At 46.6% G+C, this 22,041-nt stretch overlaps 4 protein-coding genes across 4 annotated transcripts; all 4 read right to left on the bottom strand.

The window, feature by feature from the left end:
* Positions 1–322: 322 nt before the first annotated feature.
* Positions 323–4,899, bottom strand: LOC123148112 (enoyl-[acyl-carrier-protein] reductase [NADH] 1, chloroplastic). The gene is made up of 13 exons (XM_044567465.1): positions 4,649–4,899; positions 4,154–4,423; positions 3,226–3,335; positions 3,088–3,143; positions 2,892–2,976; positions 2,765–2,812; positions 2,287–2,361; positions 2,063–2,174; positions 1,539–1,590; positions 1,401–1,452; positions 1,245–1,302; positions 882–980; positions 323–761 (listed from the first exon to the last, which is right to left on the bottom strand). The coding sequence occupies exons 2-13, from the start codon at positions 4,398–4,400 to the stop codon at positions 625–627; spliced, it is 1,131 nt and encodes a 376-aa protein (XP_044423400.1). The 5' UTR covers positions 4,401–4,423; positions 4,649–4,899; the 3' UTR covers positions 323–624.
* A 3,355-nt stretch (positions 4,900–8,254) lies between these two features.
* On the bottom strand, positions 8,255–11,392 carry LOC123153468 (cyanidin 3-O-rutinoside 5-O-glucosyltransferase-like). The gene is made up of 2 exons (XM_044572579.1): positions 11,371–11,392; positions 8,255–10,043 (listed from the first exon to the last, which is right to left on the bottom strand). The coding sequence occupies exons 1-2, from the start codon at positions 11,390–11,392 to the stop codon at positions 8,494–8,496; spliced, it is 1,572 nt and encodes a 523-aa protein (XP_044428514.1). The 3' UTR covers positions 8,255–8,493.
* Positions 11,393–12,292: 900 nt separating this feature from the next.
* Positions 12,293–15,889, bottom strand: LOC123148110 (UDP-galactose/UDP-glucose transporter 3). Its single transcript, XM_044567464.1, has 7 exons — positions 15,626–15,889; positions 15,422–15,519; positions 15,172–15,308; positions 14,300–14,330; positions 13,466–13,569; positions 13,033–13,154; positions 12,293–12,950 (listed from the first exon to the last, which is right to left on the bottom strand). The coding sequence occupies exons 1-7, from the start codon at positions 15,793–15,795 to the stop codon at positions 12,530–12,532; spliced, it is 1,083 nt and encodes a 360-aa protein (XP_044423399.1). The 5' UTR covers positions 15,796–15,889; the 3' UTR covers positions 12,293–12,529.
* A 1,941-nt stretch (positions 15,890–17,830) lies between these two features.
* On the bottom strand, positions 17,831–18,831 carry LOC123154293 (uncharacterized). The gene has a single exon (XM_044573058.1). It carries the CDS (start codon positions 18,820–18,822, stop codon positions 17,989–17,991), a length of 834 nt encoding a protein of 277 aa, XP_044428993.1. The 5' UTR covers positions 18,823–18,831; the 3' UTR covers positions 17,831–17,988.
* Between the last annotated feature and the right edge of the window lie 3,210 nt (positions 18,832–22,041).

Here is a 22,041-nt window from a genome sequence, read left to right as displayed (position 1 = left end):
TTCTGAATTTTCATTTTTTTTCCGAACTTACTGTTCATCAGTCAATGGGTCAAACCCGGTCAAGGGAAGGGAAGGGTTGAATTTTGGCCAGTTTTAAGAGTTGGAGGTTGCAGATTAGACGGTTTTGAAGTTGGGGGTTGTATATTAGACTAGGGCTAGAGTTGAGGGGTGTAATATGCACTTCTCTCTTTCTCTAACCCAATCAGCATTGACCTTTGATCTAACCCAATCAGTACATGTACAAAACAGAGTTCAAGAGAGCGTGATTCTGTGCTTGTGCAGGGTTAATCCTGTCTCATCCATACGGCGCAAAGATCTCATATAGTACGATCCCAACCATCCAACCATACCTGCTTTATTTCTTGAACACAATTTCTGATGTATATATATAACACAGTTTGTCGAGGCACCAACCAGCCACACTGAACATTTGAGATAACATTAGAAATGGGCCAAAGAGGAGGTACTGGACTGCTTAAAAAGTCATTTTCAACAGCCACCCCCTTCTCTTTTTTCTCCTGCCCTCGGCTCTTAGCAAGAGCCTCTTACAGTACTAACTAACTAAGCTCCTTATTCAACAATCAAGCCACGGTGAATCGGGAAAAATAGGTCCGCCTACTAGAATCACAACAACGAAGATACTGTGGGGCTGTCAACCGCAAGACCCATGGTGTTCAGTCCGTTGTCGACGTAAACAGTCGATCCAGTGATGGCAGAAGCCAAAGGAGACACCAGGAATGCTGCCGTGTTCCCGACTTCATCTGTTCAACATGCCAACATTGTTATAAGATATCATTTCTTAGAAAAAAGTTGCATGTCTTTGTGGAAATAAAACAAGGGAAGGAGTCGGTGAGTTATATGTAGACAAAAATCATTTTAACCTGCCAGAAGCTCCTTCTGCAATGGTGCATTGACATAAGAGTACTCGATCATCTTCTCAATGAATCCAATTGCCTTGGCTGCTCTGCTTCCCAGAGGACCTACATATGCATCCAAGAAATATTGATACACTTCCAAGTGCTGCCAAACTGTTTAACAGCTAAACAAAGCAGATTACCATGGACGAGTAATGTAACTATGACATGTTTAAATGACTTGAGCAAACATCCAAGAAAATAGTGATTGATTGCTTAGATAGTAACTAAATTGTACAAAATGCAATTTAAGTGCACTCGTTTATTATGCTAGGTTTCCTCCAAGATAAGTTAGCTGTCAGAAACCGTGTTTCTTCTGAAAAAGGATACCTGCAGATATGGTGTTAACTCGGATTTTGCCTTTGCGTCCAGCTTCAAAAGCAAGTACCTACATAAATTTGGAAAAAAGTCAAAAATAGTATTAATCATGCAAAACAAAGACCTCATGTTCAAAAATGTGCTTTAGTATTGCAGAGATAATCCTACTTTTGTATCACTCTCAAGAGCTGCTTTAGCTGAGCTCATGCCACCGCCATATCTATAAGCAAAAAACCATCAAATTAATAACAAGCAAAAATAGCTTGAAAATTAGCTTATCTCCATAGATCTTCAAGAAATATTTACCCAGGGATTGTCCTTTCAGATGCAATGTATGTTAGCGAGATACTAGCACCACCTGCAAAATATTTTAACCCATGAGGCGGTGAAATATAATGGCTATGAGGTTCTGTCCAAGAACGCATTATTTTATTAAGCTGGGCAGAGTTAATAAATGGTGAAAGAACTTTTCAGTACTGATGTCCACTTAGAAGTTCCATGCAAATGTGACATGTTATAAGAGCCAAACAACATCTCCACCATGATTCACATGCAAACTAAAGCTAAAATGAGACCGCATGCAGGAAAAGAAGGTTTGATCCTAGAAAAGTGGATTTTATGCCAACATCTCATGTGGACTATAAGTTGTATCACAGAGGTTGGCATTTGCATTGAGATTCATGCTAGAAGGTAGATCCAAATTTGAAACAAAAATAAAGCATGAAAAGGTCTCAAATTAAATCGAGTGGTAGTGGATTTGGCCAGGGAAAAATACAGTATGAAAGACAACTATATGAATACTAGCATAGTACTGAAGGGATGTGCATTACCTGGATTCATGATAGGAAGGAAGTGCTTAAGTAAAGAAACAAAGGAGTAACTGGATGCCGAAATTGCAGCAAGATACCCACTTCTTGAGGTTTCCAGCAAAGGTTTTGTAACCTTCAAGCATAAAGTTAGGTGGTTTTTCAGTGAAGGTGCTACAAAAATATTGAGTACGATGTCATGCATGTGCGTGTGCAAACATAAATGTAAAAAAATACGGAGAGGCTACCTCAGGACCATTAGCAAGAGAATGCACAAGAATGTCAATGCTGCCATATTCCTTCTTAACTAATTCGGCAGCTTCCTGTCAAGTGAGCAGATTCATATATTAGTCCAACTCAAGCTGTTGCAGAACAGATCGTATTTGTTAAATTGGGAGAGACGCCAGAAGTGGAACATGCTTTGCAATGAGGCCCATAGGGCTAATATATATTGCCACAAGGATGACCTACCACTAAAAATACCACTTATATGTTACTACCGTTACCACCTCAAATTCAAGGCACATGCAACCGCGTTGAGTTTGGAAGGGGTAAAGTTTATGTGATATAGTAGAGATGGTTATAATTGTGTCCCTTGTAATCCTAACATGCACTCATTGTTACACGACTAACCTTAACACATAACAATATTGTGCATGATGTTGTTTTGAAGCAAATTCAAAAATTAGGTAGTCATATATGATGGAGATGGTTTCATAGACATACCTTCACAGTCCAATTTGACGATCCTGCATACCTTTTGTTTGTTTTGACCTAACATAGTGAAATACAATGTTCATCAGAAAGCCATAGTGAAAAACAAACAAGGACATACACAAAAATAGAGCATTACATCTTCAGGAACATCCTCCGGTGAATCATAGACAGCATCCAGTGGGTAGACTTTAACAATCTCCATAAGAGATCCATCAGGTAGCCTGTACCAACAGCAAATTAGTCAACTGTAAAAAGATAAGTGTTTAGAAATATGTGGTGCACCGACTAAAACTAGAAATAACTATCCAGACTTCCAGAGCTACAGTACAGACTTCCGTGATTCGTCAAATTTTCCCCGCCTCAGGCTTGTCTCAAATATGTTAAGTGCCTGTCAAAGGTACAATTATCCATGAGACAATCCATCAACAAAAGCTTCCAGAATGATGGACACAAGGGTCAGATCAACATACAGGCACCCATGTACCAACAAGAATTTCAGCACCAGCTGCGGCAAGAGCCTTCGCAATTGCCCAGCCATAGCCGTTATCATCAGCAACCCCAGCAATAAATGCCCTTTTCCCTGAAAGATCACAGCATGATGAGAAAAAAATATAGTAATGAGAAGGCTTTATGCTATCTATCAAATCCAGTTTTCTGAATAATGAGTTACACACTTTCTTAGTTTTTTTAGTGCGAGAACACGAGCACCATTACATATTCGTAATCTCAAAACAGTAATATAAATGGACCTCCTCTAAACCTATTTACGTAATTTTCATAGTGTCAGCAATTCATGCAAATAAAACTACATGAGGTTACTGATTAGTAGGTACAATGAAACCTCCCCCAATTTTTTTGATAAACTTTTGAAGTACCCTGGGGTAGTAAGCTGAATGCCAGCTTTCAGGTAATGTGATTTAGAGCAACATGGCTTCTTTTTCACCGTTTTGGCAAACAAGCGATAAAATACAGTCCCCGGGAAACCCACTTTTCAGTTGTTGCCGATAAGAGAATTGTAGTTTTCCAGGAATCAGGACTATAACGAATTAATCTCAATAGAAGGTTCAAATATATCACGTACACACCTAAGTCGCTAAACTCCAAAGTAAGCGAATACGATCCCCTATGCGTCATAAACTTATAATGAATCAAGGATGGAATTTCAGCAATCAGTTGAAGTGGTATGCATGAACCTGACTGTGTTTAGAAAGGGGAGCAGCATATACTAAAAGGTGAATGATATTAACTACTAGTAGTACACTAAATCTGTATGATTATCTCACGATCCAATAAAACCGAAACAGAATCACAACAAGATGTGATGTCGAATTACATAATTTTTCTTTACATGCATAGAAGTACCAGAACATAATTGCCACCATTCCCGACACTGCTCACCTCTAAGATCGATGGGCAGCCCGGAAGAGCTACGTTCTCCTGACACCGCTCTTACGGCGACGGCGCCGCTCCGGGAAGAACCAAGAGACCTGGAGCAGGAGATTCTGGGGCAGCTCGCGAAGCTACCAGCGCCGAGCGCCAGGTCGATCCGTGAGACGGCCGCCCTCGAGGCGAGCATGCTCTGGGAGGCCGAGACGCAGGGGCGCGCGGCCAGCATCTGCACGCCGGCAGTTGCGCAAGGGGCCATCGTCCGTGCTGGCAGCTACGAGCCTGTTCAGTCAGAACACCACAAATTCATCACAGCAAGAAAGGATCTCGCGACAAGGATAAAGGCACGGCCAGAATCAGCGACGCCGGCCGGAAACGGCGGACCGGCTCGCAGCTCGTGCCGGGCCGGAGGATCTCCTCGGGCGAAACCAGCCGGCAGGCGGCGCAGGGCAACAGGCGGGGTTCCGTGGATCGGGGGCGGAGGTGAGGCGGGAGGCGGTGGCTTACCTCGGTAGAAGGCGGAATGCGTGAGGGGGGGATCTGGGGGGCGCGCGTGCTGTTGGTGAGCGCAGCAAGGTGGCGGCGATTCTGGAGCGGCGGGGAGAGCAGGTGGGAGGGAGAGTAATAGGGAGGGGACGAGGGGTTTTCGATGAGACCGAGGGGGAGAAGCGGGCTCGGTTTGGCCGGACCGCCGGAGTAGCTGAGAAACCGAGGGAGCCCCTCGGCTCTTTTTACTTTTTCTGTTTTCCGGGCTTTTGTCAGCACAATTAAGCGATGATAAGTCAGTATCTTCTTCCTCCCCGGGCCTGGCCCTGTGACTAATCCCCACAGAGAACTTCCACTGCAGAAAAAAAAACACACACACGCACGCACATATAGCTCCACATTTTCTCAAAAAAAAAAACATACAGCCCCGCAAAGAAACAGACACTCACCCTAAACACACACCCACACAAAAAACTGAAAACTGAAAAAACTATAAAAAAAAACTTTTTATGAAAACCTAAATCTATTAACGAAACCAACAGTACAAACACAATATGAAATAAAAATATTACATCAAAACCCTTAGGGCCGACCATCTTCTTTCTCCCGAACAGGTAGATGGTGTGTCGCCGCCAACCTCTTTATTGCCAAAGTCGGGTTTTCGTTGTTGATCGTGGATGATAAGTCATCAAAGCCACAGTCCTACCGGACCAACACCTAGATAAGAAATCGTCGCTGGCAGAAGAGCCATGGATCCAAAAGCCAAACCTCTATTATTTCTCACATGCTTCATGTTGGCACCAGAGACAACGTCTACGCGAAGGAGACGAGATCAGAGATCCACCTGCAAAGCGAAGCCCTAACCTCCTTCTAAATGATATCGTCAAAATGGAAAGAGCTAAGTGGACCTTGTTCGTCGTACTAATGTTGCCGCCACCACCAAGGACGCACCAACATGAAATCCTAACCCTAGCCTATCCACACACCAACATCAAAGCACCGACCAGGGCCGGGCTGGCAAAATTCAGGACCCTGTGCGAAACTAAAAGTTGGGGCCCTATCTCAGAAAAAAGAACTAACGAGCATTTATATTATATATATCTCGTAGAAAAAAACTGTAATGTATATAATATAATGTCTTACAATAGCATATATCAATTCGAGTTGGAGATCATGCATCAATGTTTGCCAATTAGATGAACCGTCTAACTCACCTAATTTTTGGTCCTGTGATCTTTAACTGGGATGGTAAGAAGTAAGAATCAATCTCTAACGAAGTAGAGATCCCTGCCAATTGTTAATTAGAAAATTAGGAATTAGGAGTAGGAACCGAAGTTAATCGAAAAGGACTCGCTAAGCAGTAAACACCTGGCAGGAGGCTAGAGTCGGTCACCGATCAATCCAAAATTGAGAGAGGACAGAGGAGGCGAGGAAGACAACGACGGCAGCGGCCGGGCGCCCTGAGATGTTCCTTTCCTTCCTGTAGCCACGAGCCCACGAACGTCGCCCCAAGATCGAGAGTAGTTCTAACGATCCCGAATTCCCGATCCCTTTAGGGTGTAGCGATCGAGACATCGGGTACAGGCTTGATCGAGTACAAGCAGTCGAGGAAAAGTCAAGGACGTCGAGGAGATCAGGAGAAGTTTCAACGCTCGTCGCGGCTGCCGTCTCAGCGCTGGAGACTCGAGTCGAGGAGATCACAGATCTGGTCGATCCGGTTTCGGCGGTAGTTTTTCTTTTTTTGAGGATTCTGTTTCAGCACTGGTGGCTGTCGCTCGATGGGTCCCCTCGTGGCCTCGTCGCTTCGACAGTTCGACTCCAGCCGATAGCGGTAGAGCCCAGAGCCCAGCAGCCCCGTAGTGCATTTTTTTAATACCAAGCCTATGTAAAAAAAAATTTGGGGCCCCCCAGAATTTTGGGCCCTGTGCGGGCTGCACTTTCTGCACCACTGTAGGCCCGGCCCTGCCACCAACGTTACCCACACCTTACACCGCCAAGGAGGTAGGTTGGGGGGAGGGGGGATCGCGGGATCAGCACAAGTGGTGGGCGGGTGGGGAACGAACGTTCTCTTCCCTATCACCTTTAGGAGGGGTGGAAGAGAGAGAGAAAACTAATTTTATAACTAGAAGAATACAAATCTACTATATCTAAATAGCTAGCCCCCACTACTAGGAATTCTCTAGCTTCTCCTTGAGCCACATCACCCAAATTAATTTAGCCCTTAGATATACTAGATCAATCAACAATATCCGTCCGATCAACACACTACAAGCCACTGCAGCTACCACATGTAGTAACTGCCGCATGCATGCAGTAACTCCTGCCTATAAATATTTTACTCAAGGGAAAAATACTGCAGCTCATAGCCTCATACCAAGTGCTCTATATGAAAGAAAAGTGAGTTGTGCATGCATATTTTATTTTGTTTTGGTCTAACTTGGAATTATAGATAGTGATATTTATTTACTTATTTATCTGTAAATACTGATAAACAGATTATCTTACTACAGGAGAAGCTATAAAGACACTAGCTAAATGATTAATTCAACGCAGTTTTTATTTCAAACAAAATCCCGCCGCAACGCGCGGGGCATCGCCTAGTTGTATTAATAAGTTGAAACTGCGATGAATATTTTCCTATTATACTAGTACTGAAAACAGAGGAAAGAGAGAAAATGTAATAACAAGGACAAATGTCATATCTAGACATTATCTCTTAGCTATATGAAGTGTTCTCTCTCTCTCCCCCCCCTCTCTCTCTCTCTCTTCCAATGTAGGATCATACATGACAATGTTATTTGCTAAGATATGTCATCATTGCACATATCCACATGTCCACGCCTCTGTGTGGGACATATGTTGTTGCTATATTCGAGCATTTCCAACCAGACCCTCCGAATAAGACCTATGTGTTCGGGCGGACAACTCGGACAAAAAAAGTCTTTCCAACGGAGGCGCCCAAATCATCCTCGCATATTCGGGGTGTCCGCAAACTGCCAAACCCACTTCATATTTGAAGAGAAAACAGGGGTGTTCAGACAAACCGCCATGTCGAACCCAGCTCACCCCGTACTACTTTCTCCTTTTGTTTTTTCGAACTTCCCTTTCTCTTTTCAAACCCCCCCCCCCCCCCCACCTCCCCAATCATATGCATTTCTCTGGACAATTTGAGGATTTGGGGACAAATGGAGGGTGAATTTTGCATGCACCTACACACATGTGTTCTTTCCTCCTCCACAATAAAGGACCCCTGGCTCTCCTCCTCCTCTCATTGGCGCCACCGCCAGTCCGCCAATCTCCGATGACCTTTGGGCCATGGAGGTGCAAAGGACCTCCCACTCCCCCCGGCCGGCGGAGCGACCCCACTCTCATTCGATGTCTCTTAGTAGGTATAATGTCTCCCACGTTTGATCCATGTCCCGATGATGCGTCTAGCATCGTCGGATCTTGCCGGATCCGGTCGGTATTGGTCTATGATGGATTTGTTTGGATCCGGTCTTTGCTCTTCTTTTTTGGGTGTTTACAGGTTTGATCCTTCCGTTCTACGACAAGTCCGTGAACATATGAGAGGTCAAATTAACCCAGACCATGCTCTTACCACTGCCAGCGGACCTAAAGAAAACAATTACGAGAGCAAGATGAATTGCCATTTGGTTTAAATAAGTGTTCAGGACATCATTTTTCTCCAGCAGATCTGCACATGCCAGCAGATCGATGATCACTAGCTCCCCTAAACAAACATGTAGACCATACTAGTACAAGTGTCACCGATCGTGACGCCATGCCGCCATTGGTGCGATGCAGACCAAATTTCTCTCGACGCGCCCAATGCGCAGATCGAAAAGGGGCACGGCTCATGTCACGTCTCACGTGCACGTCGCTGCCGCTCTGACCCCGTCTCCCCGTGTGCCGTTCACGTCAGAGCACAGCTCCGACGCGAACGCCCGTAAGTTCCTCTCCGACGTCCCGCCGCCGGCGATCGCTTCCTCGGCCCGGCCCCTCCAGAGGTCCGCCTGAGCCCGGATCCCCAACGCGGCCTCCCCGTCGCCCATGATCGTCTCCACGCACCGCTGCAGCTCGCCTCGGTCCACCGCGCCCTCGTCGTCCGCCCGGGCGCGCACGCCAACGCCCATGCGCGCCTCCACCAGCCACGCCACCGTCGGCTGGTCCGTCCACTGCGGCACGGCCACCATCGGCACGCCGCTCGTGACGCTCTCCAGCGTCGAGTTCCACCCGCAGTGCGTCACGAAGCAGCCCACCGCCGGGTGCGACAGCACCTTCACCTGGTCGCACCACTCCACCACCACCCCTTGCGCGCGCACTCCGTTGTCGTCGTCGCCGCCGTCCAAAGTCGCGCATTCACCGGCACCCTTGCGCGCCACCCACAGGTACGGCCGGCCGGTCGCCTCCAGGCCGCGCCTCGTCTCCTCCGCCTGCCGCTCGCTCATCGAAAGGAAGCTCCCGAACGAGACGTACACCACGGACCGTGCCGGCTTCGTGTCCAGCCACTCCATGTACCCCTTCCCGTCGTCGCGCCGGAACAGGTCCGACCTCGACGGAGATGCCTCGTCCGGCACCACCGGCCCGACGGCGACGAGCTCGAACTGCGCGACTGCGCGGAGCGCGTCCGGCTCCAGCGCGTCGAAAGTGTTGACGAGCACCTTGGGCTTGTACTCGTCGAGCACCAAGAAGAGATCGCGCATCATGTCGAGCAGCAGGTAGTGCGGGTGCTCCGGCGAGGTAATAGACACGACAGACGGGAGCGCGCTGGACCTGAGAGGCGGCAGTCCCGGCAGCTCGACGGCGGCGTCGGGGTCAGCGTCGTTGGCGCAGGAGGCGATGAGAGCTTCGTGGCCGTGGAAGTAGTGGTAGTACACGGCGAACACGGCGGCCGGCTGGATCCAGTAGAGCGCCGCGGGGATCCCGTGCGCGCGCGCGACGTGGGGTGCCCACCCGACGAGGAAGGCGTAGACCATGCACGTCACGGGGCGGCCCCGCGCGGCGAGTCCGGCGACGACGGCGGAGAGCGTCTCGCGCCCCACGGCGCGCGCGCGCTCCTTGTAGGTGTCCGTGCCATGCACCTCGGGCCTGAACCCCTCGTCGAAGCCGTCGGAGTAGGGGACGTACAGCACGCCGGCGTCGTCGACGGTCTCTTCGTCGGGGCTCGCTAGGGACGGGAACATGAGCCGGTGGCCTCCAACGGCGGTGGAGAAGGTGACGCGCGCGCCCGGCATCGACGCCATCACGCGGGCGGCGAGGCGGCGCGCCGGGTTGATGTGGCCTTGCATCGGCGTGGTGACGAACAGGAAGTGCGGTGTAGCTGAGGATCTTTCCATTGAGCGAGGTTTTTGGGAAGGGACGGCGTGGTTCTCTGGAGTAGATCCGAGAGTGGAGGGGAGTCGACGAGGCAAAAATGCTGTAATATCCTACGTGCTGTTACGTAACTTAACTAACTACTAATCCCTAATCCCTTTGCCCCCCTGATTTCAGCTAAGTGGGCCCCTTCCCCTAATTTCCTCCAACAGAAAAAGCCACCTAACCTTTTTTTTAGCATCAGTACAGACACAAGCGTTCATATACACGCGCATACACTCATCCCTATGAACGCACACACGCACACCCTACCCCTATGAGCATCTCCGAGAGACTAAGCCAGCATATCATCTTGAGATTTACGAAGTCACCGTAGGCGCCTCGTCATCGACGGGAACGTCTCCTCCCACTGAAAGCGCATCGCCGGAAATCCTGAAATAAATTTAGGAATAATGCGAGCACCAGGATTTGAACCCTGATGGATTGGTGATATCACTGTCCACCTAACCATCTCAACCACAGGTTGGTTTGCAAAAGCCACCTAAGCTATTACGTTAGTTTACGTATGATTGCTACGTAGGTGTAGCATTGCTCGTCGACGAGGTCTCCACTTTAAAGTGAAAAAAGTGAGCGGCACCGCTACCTACCGGCAGAGCCAATGGAGGGAAATTTTTGGTCTATGGGGACATATACACCCTATATGAAAAAATAATTTAGTAATTCAACAAAAGTCAAAAAATTCTGAAAATATTTTTGAAATAAACTTGACCTTACATTATACTTGTGAGAAAATTTTCACAAAAAGAAAATCCCCCTTTGACTTCTTTTCAAGAAAGACAAAATTTTGATCAAAATAGTGTGAATAGTGACCTATAATAGCAAATGAATTTTGTCTTTTTCGCTGTGAAGTCAACGTTGATTTTTATTTCATGGAAATTTACATACTAGTGCAAAAATAAGTCAAGTTTATTCTAAAAAACATTATGAACTATTTTGACTTTCTGTTTAATTATTAAAAGAAATTCTTCATATAGGGTGTATATACAACCAGGAGCCGAAGTGTATTTCCCCAAAACCAATCAGCTACTACTACACCTCGTACCGTATAATGATTCATGTGTCGTATAAAAAGTTTGCAATGTTTTACGAAATGTTGGTATTTCATGCATGGACTATAGTTCGTCTTATTGAATTAAAAACAGGAAGTGCGGTGTAGCTGAGGATCTTTCCATTGAGCTAAGTTTTTGTGAGAAGGGACGGCGTAGTTCTCTGGAGTAGGATCCATAATGTAAGACATTTTTTACATTAGTGTAGTGTAAAAAATGTCTTACATTGTGGGACGGAGAGAGTAGATCCTAAAGTGAAGGGGAGTCGACCAGTACAGCATGAACTCAGGGCATCTCCAACGCGGTGTCGCAAAACGAACTCACTGTCCGTGAACATGTCGGCCATCTAAGAAACATCTTTGATAGATGATGTAAAATAAAATATATTATTGAATTAGCCTTCAAGTAAATTATACATTACCAAAAAGTGTTTATTTACATCTAAAAACCTCCCCCCCCCCCCCCCCCCCAACAGATGTAAATAGGCAATAGGGCACTAATGCTCCGGTAAGTGATGTAAAATTGGAATGACTAGATCATTTCAAACATACCAAGTTCTTTTCAAACTAACATAGTTCATACTACAAACTAGATCATATCAATACTACTTCACCATCGCCCTAGACATAAAACTACTCGTCGGACGCCGGATCGCTTACGAACTAGGCCCAGAATGAGTCTGGGTTGGGGTTGTCAGAGTCGTGGAGCTCCTCCTCCTAGTCGGCCTCGATAGGGATCACTGTCGAGGGGCCGACCTCGTCTTCCTTCTTCACCTGCTTCTCCTTCTTGAGGTCATGCTTTCAATAGAACTCCAACTCGTTATGAACTTGTTGGGGATTCTCCCACGCAAAACCTCGCCATCGCCATCGCCCCTTCATCACTCTCGCCGGGAGAAATGTGGATCGCCGACTTCTTCTCTTTGATCGACCGTATGCTAAAAAGCTCTACATTTGTCTTTTTTGTGTAGCTCTCATTTTAACGTATTTCAATATAAAATTTACACATGTAAATTATGTCTCTAGGTATATGTGTATTTTTTTCAGAATTTTTTGAAGCAGAAATGTTTGAATTTTGAAGGTTCAAATCAAGGCCTCCATGGAGCTGTGTCTCCGTTTGGCATTTTTGACTCAGTACCAATATGCAGATTTGACAATATATGTGTGCGTTAGTGAAACATCATAAAACTATTTTTCATGACAAATAATGGCATGATTTTTTTGCTAATTGCTCAGCTAGATGGAGAAAGTTTGAGTACATGATTTATCGTATTGCTCATGATGCAACTCCCCTGAGTAGAATAGACTACCCAGCGGTTTTTAAATAGCTAACACTATTAGCGATTACCGTACATTTCAAACATTCCTGTAAATGTAAACCTCTTTCCTATCATTTCAATGGGCTACATTAATGATCTCCCGGATATCTCCACAACAAATGTGCGCAATCAAAGCTACAAATCAAAATGTGCTTATAAGAATTGAGTTCATTCCTTGTGATCTCTGCCCTTCTTTCTCTTCCATTTGAGATATATTTGGAGAGAGAGGCCAGAAAAGACCATCACAACACTTCCCCATTGCTCCATGGACAGTGGGTTACCACTGATAACTGATGAGATGACGATGCTCATGAACTTGCGGGTGGTGGTGATTGTAGTGTTAGTAAGAGAGCCGAATCGGCTGATGGTCAGGAAGATGAAATTCTGACCCACGGCGCCGCATAGGCAGAACATGAGAATGTCCCAGGCCACCTCTGGGTTCTCCCGGCAAAAACTTACAGCCTCAAAACCGTTTGCGTATGGCCAGTTACTGAACAGTAATGGCGCCACAAACATAATTAAAGTATTGTATATGGTTCCCCAGAGGTTCATGCCAAGCATTATATCCCAAGGGTTAGTCTTGGGGAACCTGCAATAACACAATATTACTTCCCATTCAGAAATAATATATCACAATTTTGCTTTGAAGTGGAACTGATAGACATGTTTACCTGGACTTAATTAAATCTTGGGTTGAGTTAGTGTAGCCATCAAAAGCTAAGTTGAGGAAGCACAACCCATAGCCAAGCGGAGCATTAGGGTTAGCAAGCTTCTTGATAGTCTTCGAACTTGTCTGATTCAGTAAAAGCAAACAAAAAAAATTAGGAGTGACTTTTTTAAGTACAATTATTTCAATGTGTCTTTTCTTAGGGCCTACTACATAAAAGCTAGCTAAGCAGAGAAATAGTTATAATGATTTTGATCATTTGATGTGTAGTTCATGCTTCATCAGAAAAATGAACCATAAGGCATATGGCATAAATTATTTTTTCTAGGTTTAATACTATAGATCGGCAAGAGGTTTTAATGGTTTCAGGGGCACCATCAAAGGCATGCAATTGCTAGTTTGTTGATATATATATATGAAAATGAAGATCTCCTTACCTTCAACAATGCAAAGGATGACACGCCCCCAGCAACAAGGAAGGTGCAAAAGTACTCTGGAATTGTATACTTAACACCATAGAGTAGAGTTCCCATCAACATAACTGTGCATAATGAATCAACAGTTAGAAAAGAGCAGCACAAACCTGTCCAGGCTAAGAAGCATTACTCAAAACACTCGCGCGGATTACTCAGTAATACAGTTATCTATGTGACATCAACTATACATGGCTTGAGATTGGAAATGTAAACAATGCACATAAGGGTTTCCAGTTGTGCAGGGCGTACTGATAGCTGAAACAATAACATGGTGGCAAAATGGAATAAAATGCTCCATGTAATACAAAATGACCCACTCTCCACACGTGCTTGATTTAAAAATGGAACCGAAGCTCCAATAGTTTCAGTAGTGTACAGAGATTTGCCTGCAAGGCTACTTTAGTCATTTTTGGACAATTTTGTGAACAAAAAAACGTCCTACATTATGGGACGGAGGGAGTAACATCCTAGTTCGTTTCTGGCAGCTACATATACTTGATAGTTAGTGGACATAGCAATAGTAGGTCATGTATGAATTTCCTCTTGATTCGACTGGAGACAATGATCCAGAATAACCTCGAGACCATATTTGTTTGATTTCCCTAGTTAATAATAGTGATGACATGCACAGGTTTTAGACATTCATAAAAAGGTGTACTCCACTTTACTTTACTCAGTAAATGATGAGGTGAACTGGCGTACCAATCACAACTTGACAACCATTATAGGCAACATCATATGAAAAAAAGTGTAAATAAAAACTGCATTGTATGCATAAATATATGCAAAACTCACCTGGAATCATCTTAGAAGATTTCGCCAAGACCTGTTACAGATAGAAAATAGTTCAAGATCATTGATCGCCAGTACTTTTGGGCATCATTAAGAAAAACAGCAATATTTCATCCATTTGAAGTGCATCTTTGCTATTTAACTAAATCATCAAATTCCAATTCCACACAAGGTTGAGATATGAAGCAGGCGTGTTACCACTTCTCTAATAGTTAGGGGACAAATTAGTTTTATGCCATGCACTCTCGCGTATATGATTAAGCATAGGTTGGAAAATATCAGTATACTCAAGATTGTACATAAATGTGATATCCAGTGGTAACTAAGTATCCCATTTAGGGCCTCTTTGATTCATAGGATTTCCAAAATGCAGGAATAGGAAAAACGTGGGATTGAAGTGGCATGTCATCTTGAATCCTACATGATTGTACAAGTGTTTGATTGTGCATAGGAAAAACGTAGGATTCTTTCAAAGAGGTTTGAGTGGATGGAAAATTTCCTATGAAATCTAGTGCAAATGAATCCTATGAAAAAAATTCTATGGTTTACAATCCTACGAATCAAACAACCCACATAGAAAAAAATCCTAAGGATAAGGATTAGAATCCTTCATAATTCCTTTGAGAATCCTTTGAACCAAAGAAGCCCTTAGGTTGGTATAAGCCCATACTGCTGCCTTAAGAACTCCAATCACCCATTGGCCAATTTCTTAGCACATTTAACTGACTCAAGACTAGAACATTTCTACTCCATAACCACCACTTACTACATTAACGATTAACCCAATCAGCACCTAATTGCAAATACAACATCCGCACAAAATACTGCACACCAAAGAAGCTGAGACAGCAAAAGCAGCTGGATCCAATCCAAACCTGAGCCGGGTAGCTGATGTACTTGAGCGCCTCGATCCCCATGGTCGGGCCGATGGTGTTGGTGATGCTGACGCCCCAGTACTTGAGAAGCGGCGCCCGCCCGGCAGGACTGCTACCGCCCGACCACAGCTTGATCACTGCAGGAACCGAGCAAAGTCACGACCCCTTCACACGCAACCGCCATACAAGAGCAGCGAAGCCACGGCCGCATTCGGCGGGAAATGCAAAAGCACGGCTCGAGGGTGCTCACTTATGAAGGACCAGACGAAGCAGACGACGTTCTGCGCGAAGTTGAGGAACGCGAGGTGGTCGAACCGCCGCTCCTCCGGCCCGAATCGCTTCGTCGATCTGAGTCGAGGGGAAAAGGCAGAGAACCCGGCGAACTCAGCCCTGTTTCTCTGTGTCGCGAGCCAACGCCATTGGGGATGGTGGGGGGGAGAGAGAGGGTGCTTACAGCGTCTCCTGGAGGATGCCCTGGGTGATGTAGGACGACCAGATCCCGGCGACGCAGAAGGCGAGCACGGCCACGCGCGAAGCCAGGCTGCCGCCGCCGCCGCCGCCGTCGACGCGGGGAGGGCCTCGGGCCCCGCCTCCGCGGCCCTGGCCCTTGCGCGCGGACACCATGGCGCGTTCGCTTGTGCGGTTGTGCTCGCCGGCGAGGGGGATCGGTCGCGGGCAGGCTCCCGGGGGTCGGAGGAGGCGGGTGTTATAGCAGTTGGGCGTAACCGCGGAAAAGGAGAGCGCGCGTCAGAGGAGTGACGTGGCGTGCTGTGGTTGGTCGGGAGGTGCCAGCGGGGACGCCGTATTGGCTGGGTTGGCGTGGAAGGACGGACCGGTCCGAGTCTCCGACTCCGAGGCTCCGTGCGGCTGAGCTCAACTCTTCTCGACTTTTCTTCAGATCGCGGTTAGTACTGGCCCAAAGGGATGACTGGCCAAAGCTGCGTAAACACAATTCGGGAAAGAACTAAAGAGGCTGCGTGAACACGACGCGGACAAATCTACTAATTTTTTGGCGTAAACACGACGCCGACAAATCTAATGTTTTCCACACTCCATTTCCAAGGATTTGGCAGTGCTGATTATAAATCTGACATTTTTCTTGAACACAGTACAAACACAAAATTTTAAGGACTTGTATGTACGCTCACCCATTTTAGCGCAGAAACGTACTCCTTCCGTAAAAAAAATATAAGAGCGTTTAAATTACAACTATTAAAAAGACTTTCATTTGATTAACGAGAATTACAATCATTTTGCAAGAAACTAGCTAGGAAATTCGGGATGCAATCAATTCAAATACATCGTCTCCTATTTCACCCGAAAAAAATAAAAATACATCGTATCCTATTGTTACTGGCTCGCGAAGCACATGGGTGCACCAACTCGTTGGCCTCTCTACCAACATGATTAAGCTCAAAGTTTGTCATCTCGAAGGTGCTTAATAATAGAGCATACAGGTTATATAATCTCCACAAGAAAAACGACGAACCATGAGCATGGAACGCCGACCCCTCCTATGCAGGTTTCATACGTAGTTTTGCATTCTGATTGTACCTAAGTATTGATTGCATTCTGAGTACGTCTCGATGAATAAAACACCTTTCCATTTATATCTATCCCTTGATGAAATTTGTTGTGTCAATCTATAACGTTGTGCTTCACTTGGGGAACTACAATCCACTTGGATCTCATGCCATACTCGGGGGCTACCATTCACTCGGATTTCACGCCATACTCGGGGGCTACGATCTAGTTGGACGCCTGCTATTCTCATAGGAGTTGTTGGATTTCTTTGAAGAGGATGGGTGATGTAGCACAGCAGCAGAAAGTATTACCCTTAGTTAAGAACTAAGGTTTATCGAACCAGTAGAAGTCTACAGCTAGCAAAACAAGCATCACCTACACACAAACAAAAAAAATACTTGCACCCAACTTGGCAAGGGGGTTGTCAATCCCCTCGTCTTGCTAGTTGCAAGGTTCAAAGGCGTGAAATGCTAGGTTCGTATGAAGAGGAAAGATACCAAGGCCAGGAAGGAACGCTAGGTTCTAGGTTCCCCCTGGATCCGCCCAAGAGGTCGGTGGGAAGGTGTGGAACAAAGATGTGATCAATCGGAAGGAAGGAACTCATGACGAGTGTGCCGCTGGAAGAAGTCAAAACCCTAGCCGAGGTGCCGAAGGGGAACTGTGTGAGCCCTTCCTATCGTACACCTTACCCTATGATCACCCGCGAGAGGCTGAGACTGCAGTCCGATACATCTTGAGATTAACAAACATTCACAAACTCGCACGTATACTCAGCCCTACGAACGCACGCAGGCACGCACGCATAGCACGTAGTATTGTAGTTGAGGGAACATTGTTTTTTCCTAAACAAATATCATCAAGAAGTCTCAATAAGTCTAAGAAAATACGAGCATCCATGCTAAATCTAAGAATTGAATATGAGTGAATTGGTTCCATCGCAAAGATCCGAGTTACGCTTAATTCGCACAATAAAACTGATCTATGCCTATGCAACCAAAATGCCAAAGTAGGGACACTTAATTTTTATGAGTATGTGAACTGAGCGCCGGCCTCCTTATGTATAGTGAGTGAAAGAAATAATATTTCCAGCCAACTTATGCATAATTCCCAATACATTTTCTGTCTCGATGAATTGAGCTCGAACAGTAGAGCGACGACATGGGTAATAAGACTAAAACAAAGCAAACACCTAAATCCACCCAAAATTATTTATCTTACAATCCGACATGACAGCCAGATGCAAACTTCTTTGTACAAAAACATCCAAAGATGACACATCCATAGAACAACCCTCTATCCGCCGCCGCGGGAGAAGACAACCTCCACGACCGCAGCGATCATCGCCGTCGGGTCCCCAAAGATCACGCCGATGACGACGCGCGCGAAGAATCCGACAATCTTGAGGAAACGTTTGAAGCGCCTGGTGCTACTCTGAGCCTTCTTGAGCGCCAGCGCCACCTTCAAAGACGGGGCCTTATTCGCTTGCACGACCGTCTTCCCGCCGCCGTCATGGCTGCCGTGGCCGGACTTGAGGCTCTCGTAGGCCATCTCCTTCACGCAGGCCACGTGCAGGTAAACGGCCTCGCCGTCCCACTCGGAGCGGTACGACAAGAACTTGCGCCGGCAGCGGCGCCCCTTGCCGGTGCAGAGGACGCAGCTCCGGCTCGGCACGTGCTCGCGGCAGAGCTCGAAGGCGAGGCCGTCGAGGTCGACGCGCGGAGGCAGGCGCGCGCAGGACGGGTGGAGGTCGAGGTCGCGGTCGAAGCAGTGGTACACGAGGCCGAGCACCTTGTCGCCGCACGCGTCGCAGACCCGGTGGTCGGCGGGGTCGGGAGGCGGGGGCTCGTGGAGGAGCACGAACGCGCGCCCCTCGAACAACAGAGGGGTCTCCAGCACGTCCGGCGCGAGCGCGCAGCCGATGTGGAGGTCGAAGTCGCAGCCGCGGTGCTCGCCGTAGTGATCGCAGGTGTACCTCCCGCCGGCCCCCCTCTCCTTGCAGCCGTCGCACTCGAACTCCACGTCGTCGGTGGTGACAAGCAGCAGCTTGTGCTCCGGATGGATGGGGTGGGAGGCGATCTCAGCCGGCGGCGCCGGAGGAGCGCTCACGATCCCCTTCTTGATCTTCATGGTTCTCGCCGGCCGGCAAATGTCTGGACTCTCTGGGCAAAGCGAACGTCGGGTATTTATAGAGTTTCCAGGAGTGGCGCGCAAGTCCACGCTCTCAAGCAACCACTGCGGGGAAATTCATGGTTAAGTTAGCGTACTGCCCCAGTTGGCCAGTTCAAGGGAAATTCCAACAAGTTAGCGTACAGCCCGAACCGGCAAAAAGGCGTCGAATGGTCGGCGCCTCGGCGGCGTCTCCTAACGCGTGTTGACGTCTTGCTGGCCAACCGATCTCGATCCTACGCAGCAGACCGAAACCATGACAATTTTTTTTTTGCGGGGGCGAAACCATGACAGTTTTTCGCAAACACGCACAAACCCACCCTCCTCGGTCCCTTGTTCATTTGTCAATCATCTTTCTTTTTTGTGTGGATACGATTCTTTTTGCGGGTATTGTGGGTACGATTCAAAAAATTGATTCGACATCCTAAATATCTTTAGCTGCGCAAATGCAGCATCATTTTTTTATTGCGTTTGTGTTCATTTACGATATTTGATGATTTTCTTCTGGTCTTTTTTCCTCTAAATATTCTTTTGGTTTAGATTGGTCTTTTTAACCTCTTGGCCTTAGCGGCGACTACGACAATGACAACATTGAACAAATAAGCTGCAATTCCTTATCCGACAAGGCGTTCTGCTCCATGGCCGGTGATGGATATGGGTGTCCGTTCAATGCTTCAAGCAAGGACAGGGTGACAACAACATCCTTGTGGTGGGTTTTTTTTACGAAAAGGGTTAGATCTGTTATAAAGATTCGTCGGAAGTATAAAACACCTCAAACATAACAAAAATTACATCGAGGTCCATGGACCACCGAACGACCATTGCCATCGGAATGAGCTGCCGACGCGCCACTGTCGCCGCTCCCATACCGGAGCCGGCCTGACCTTGTCAATGACAGTTGTGAAGTTTTCGCACGTGCCACTAGGACCAGTGCCCCGGAGTTGTAGTTTGTCGCCGTTGAATCCTCGAATAGGTCTGAAGAACCTGACACCAAATATCGTCGTTCACGACGAGAAACCCTAACCTCGCCGTCCCGAGGAGCTGGCAGGAATCTACGTCGGAGCTCTGTCTAATCCTTCCCAACGAACGAATTTGAGGAGGACCGGAGCCTGGAAGACCGATCGAAGAAGAAGCGTCGCCATCTTGTGACATTGGGCTTCGCCTTTGCGAAAGCGTTCGCTCTAGCGTTGGTGCAGAGCACAGGAGGTTGTTCAAGAGCCAGTACCGACGGTAATTTACATTGGCGACAAATGGAAGCCAGTGAATTCGCGGTAGAAGGCTGACATGTCAGGTTCCCTCCTCTGATGTCGGTGTTGGGGTGGGGGGGGGGGGCAGATCTGAAGTTCGATGGTGTGTTCGGGATGCTGCCATGGCCAAATTCTTGAAATGGCAATAGCTTTGTCTTTAGCGAGCTACTTTGCAGGTCTGAAAACCTGCAGATCAATGATGAAGGCACATCAAGCTCAAGTAAAGAGTTGTTATGTCCCCTTTTTCTTTCAATGGCCACTGTGGTGGTGCCGGAGGCGAGTGATGGATGTGGGCATCTAGCTCAGGGGATTATTCGGTCTTGGTTGTATTTTTCTTTCTTGGCTAGGGGTCTTCTCGGCTATTGCAAGGGTTCTATTGTCTTTCCGGTTTTTACAGGTTGGTATCTATGGCTTGAACCCTACTCCTTGTTTATGAATAAAGCATGTATTACCTTCAAAAAAGTGTCGACTTATACATACTTTACACCAAAGTCTAAACAAAAGAATATTTGTTCAGACCAAAACACAGGTATCACATGTACATGTAGAATATATATCAGCTTTATCAGATAAGTGAATTCTAACCTCTTGTAAGTGCATCTAGTGCCACCCCTAGTTGGTTTTGGAGTATTGACGACAAACCTGGTTGAGGGACTAATGTGTTTGTGAGAATTGCAGGACAACACAGGTAGAAGTCCCTCATTGATTCGGTTTTCCTACCAGAGATGACCCCTAAAAATGTATGAAGACATTGAAGTCAAAGGTGGTATGTGAAGACATTCACATTGAAGACTATGACAAGAAAAGACATCGCGTGAAGACTATGGAGCGCGAAGACTTAGTTGTTTCATCGTTCTTTTTCTTCTTTGTTGAGTCATAGGAACCACCATACTGTTAAGTGGGGTCCAAGTGAACCAGTCAGAATGACTGAAGTGATGCTTAACCAAAATCCTATGTCTTCGAGCGAAGACAATGAGAGCAAATCTTATCCAGAGCTGGATAAGTCAGCTTTGCTTGTAGCCCAAGTAAAGTTGCCGTGTGTGTTTGAGATCTGACCGTTGGAACACGTGTCAGTTCCTTAGTGACCCAGGGTCATTTCGAACAAATCAGGTCGGATTGCCTAGTGGCTATAAATAGCCCACCCCCTACAACCATAAACGGTTGGCTGCTCAGAGTTAGTGTACGGCTTTTGTCGTTTGAGAGCAACCCACCTCAAAGCCTTTGAGAGAGAATTCCTTGCGAGGACAAAGCCCTAAACACCCAGAGCCAAAGAGTGTTAGGCATCACTGAAGTCTTCCTGTCTGTGTGATCTGAAGACTTATTACACTTGAGGACTGTGAATCCTCCAACCGGTTAGGCGTCGCGTTCTGAGCATCCAAGAGTCATTGTGGATCGCCGGTGAACAAAGTCTGTGAAGGTTTGGAAGTCTACCTTGAAGACTTACCAGAGTGATTGGGCGAGGACTGGGTGTCCTTAGCTCAATGGGAATAAGGTGAAGACGCGGTCTTCTGAGTTGAATCTCAGCCTCCCTAACCAGACGTACAGTTGTCACAGCAACTGGAACTGGTCCAACAAATCATTGTCTTCAACGAACCACTGGTTCTATCTTTCCCATCTCTTTATTTGAAGATTGGTCCTTGTGAAGTCATTGCCTGGTTGCATTATCTATTTGTCTTCACTGTGTGACTGCTTGTTCTGATTGACTTCATACTATCTTCCATCCTGATCTATACTGCCTAGTTGCTATTAGTCTTTGTGCTTTCATTTCATTGAATACTTGACTATGGCTTGCTTAGTGTAGTCTACCTTCCGCTGCATGGTAATAGGTTTATTTCTATTGTTTGTCTTCGAAACTTCCATGTTTTGAAGACTTTCATAAAAATCGCCTATTCACCCCCTCTCTAGTTGATCACTAGCACTTTCAATTGGTATC

The sequence above is a fragment of the Triticum aestivum genome, chromosome 7A (genome assembly GCF_018294505.1).
Source record: "Triticum aestivum cultivar Chinese Spring chromosome 7A, IWGSC CS RefSeq v2.1, whole genome shotgun sequence".
In the NCBI taxonomy this organism is placed as follows: Eukaryota; Viridiplantae; Streptophyta; class Magnoliopsida; order Poales; family Poaceae; genus Triticum; species Triticum aestivum.
This window is presented reverse-complemented; position numbering and strand designations above follow the sequence as displayed.

Excerpts from the sequence above, each read along its gene's own strand:
- LOC123148112 (XM_044567465.1), bottom strand. The coding sequence starts at position 4,400 with ATGGCCCCTTGCGCAACTGCCGGCGTGCAGATGCTGGCCGCGCGCCCC. Across the intron at positions 3,336-4,153 it reads GCTGCCCATCGATCTTAGAG|GGAAAAGGGCATTTATTGCT; the intron begins GTGAGCAGTGTC and ends GTGATCTTTCAG. Across the intron at positions 2,175-2,286 it reads CTCTTGCTAATGGTCCTGAG|GTTACAAAACCTTTGCTGGA; the intron begins GTAGCCTCTCCG and ends TTATGCTTGAAG.
- LOC123153468 (XM_044572579.1), bottom strand. The coding sequence starts at position 11,392 with ATGGCCGACATGTTCACGGACA. Across the intron at positions 10,044-11,370 it reads GGCCGACATGTTCACGGACA|CATTTTTGCCTCGTCGACTC; the intron begins GTGAGTTCGTTT and ends AGGATATTACAG.
- LOC123148110 (XM_044567464.1), bottom strand. The coding sequence starts at position 15,795 with ATGGTGTCCGCGCGCAAGGGCCAGGGCCGCGGAGGCGGGGCCCGAGGC. Across the intron at positions 13,155-13,465 it reads CATCCTTTGCATTGTTGAAG|ACAAGTTCGAAGACTATCAA; the intron begins GTAAGGAGATCT and ends TTACTGAATCAG. Across the intron at positions 12,951-13,032 it reads CAAGATTTAATTAAGTCCAG|GTTCCCCAAGACTAACCCTT; the intron begins GTAAACATGTCT and ends GTGTTATTGCAG.
- LOC123154293 (XM_044573058.1), bottom strand. The coding sequence starts at position 18,822 with ATGAAGATCAAGAAGGGGATCGTGAGCGCTCCTCCGGCGCCGCCGGCT.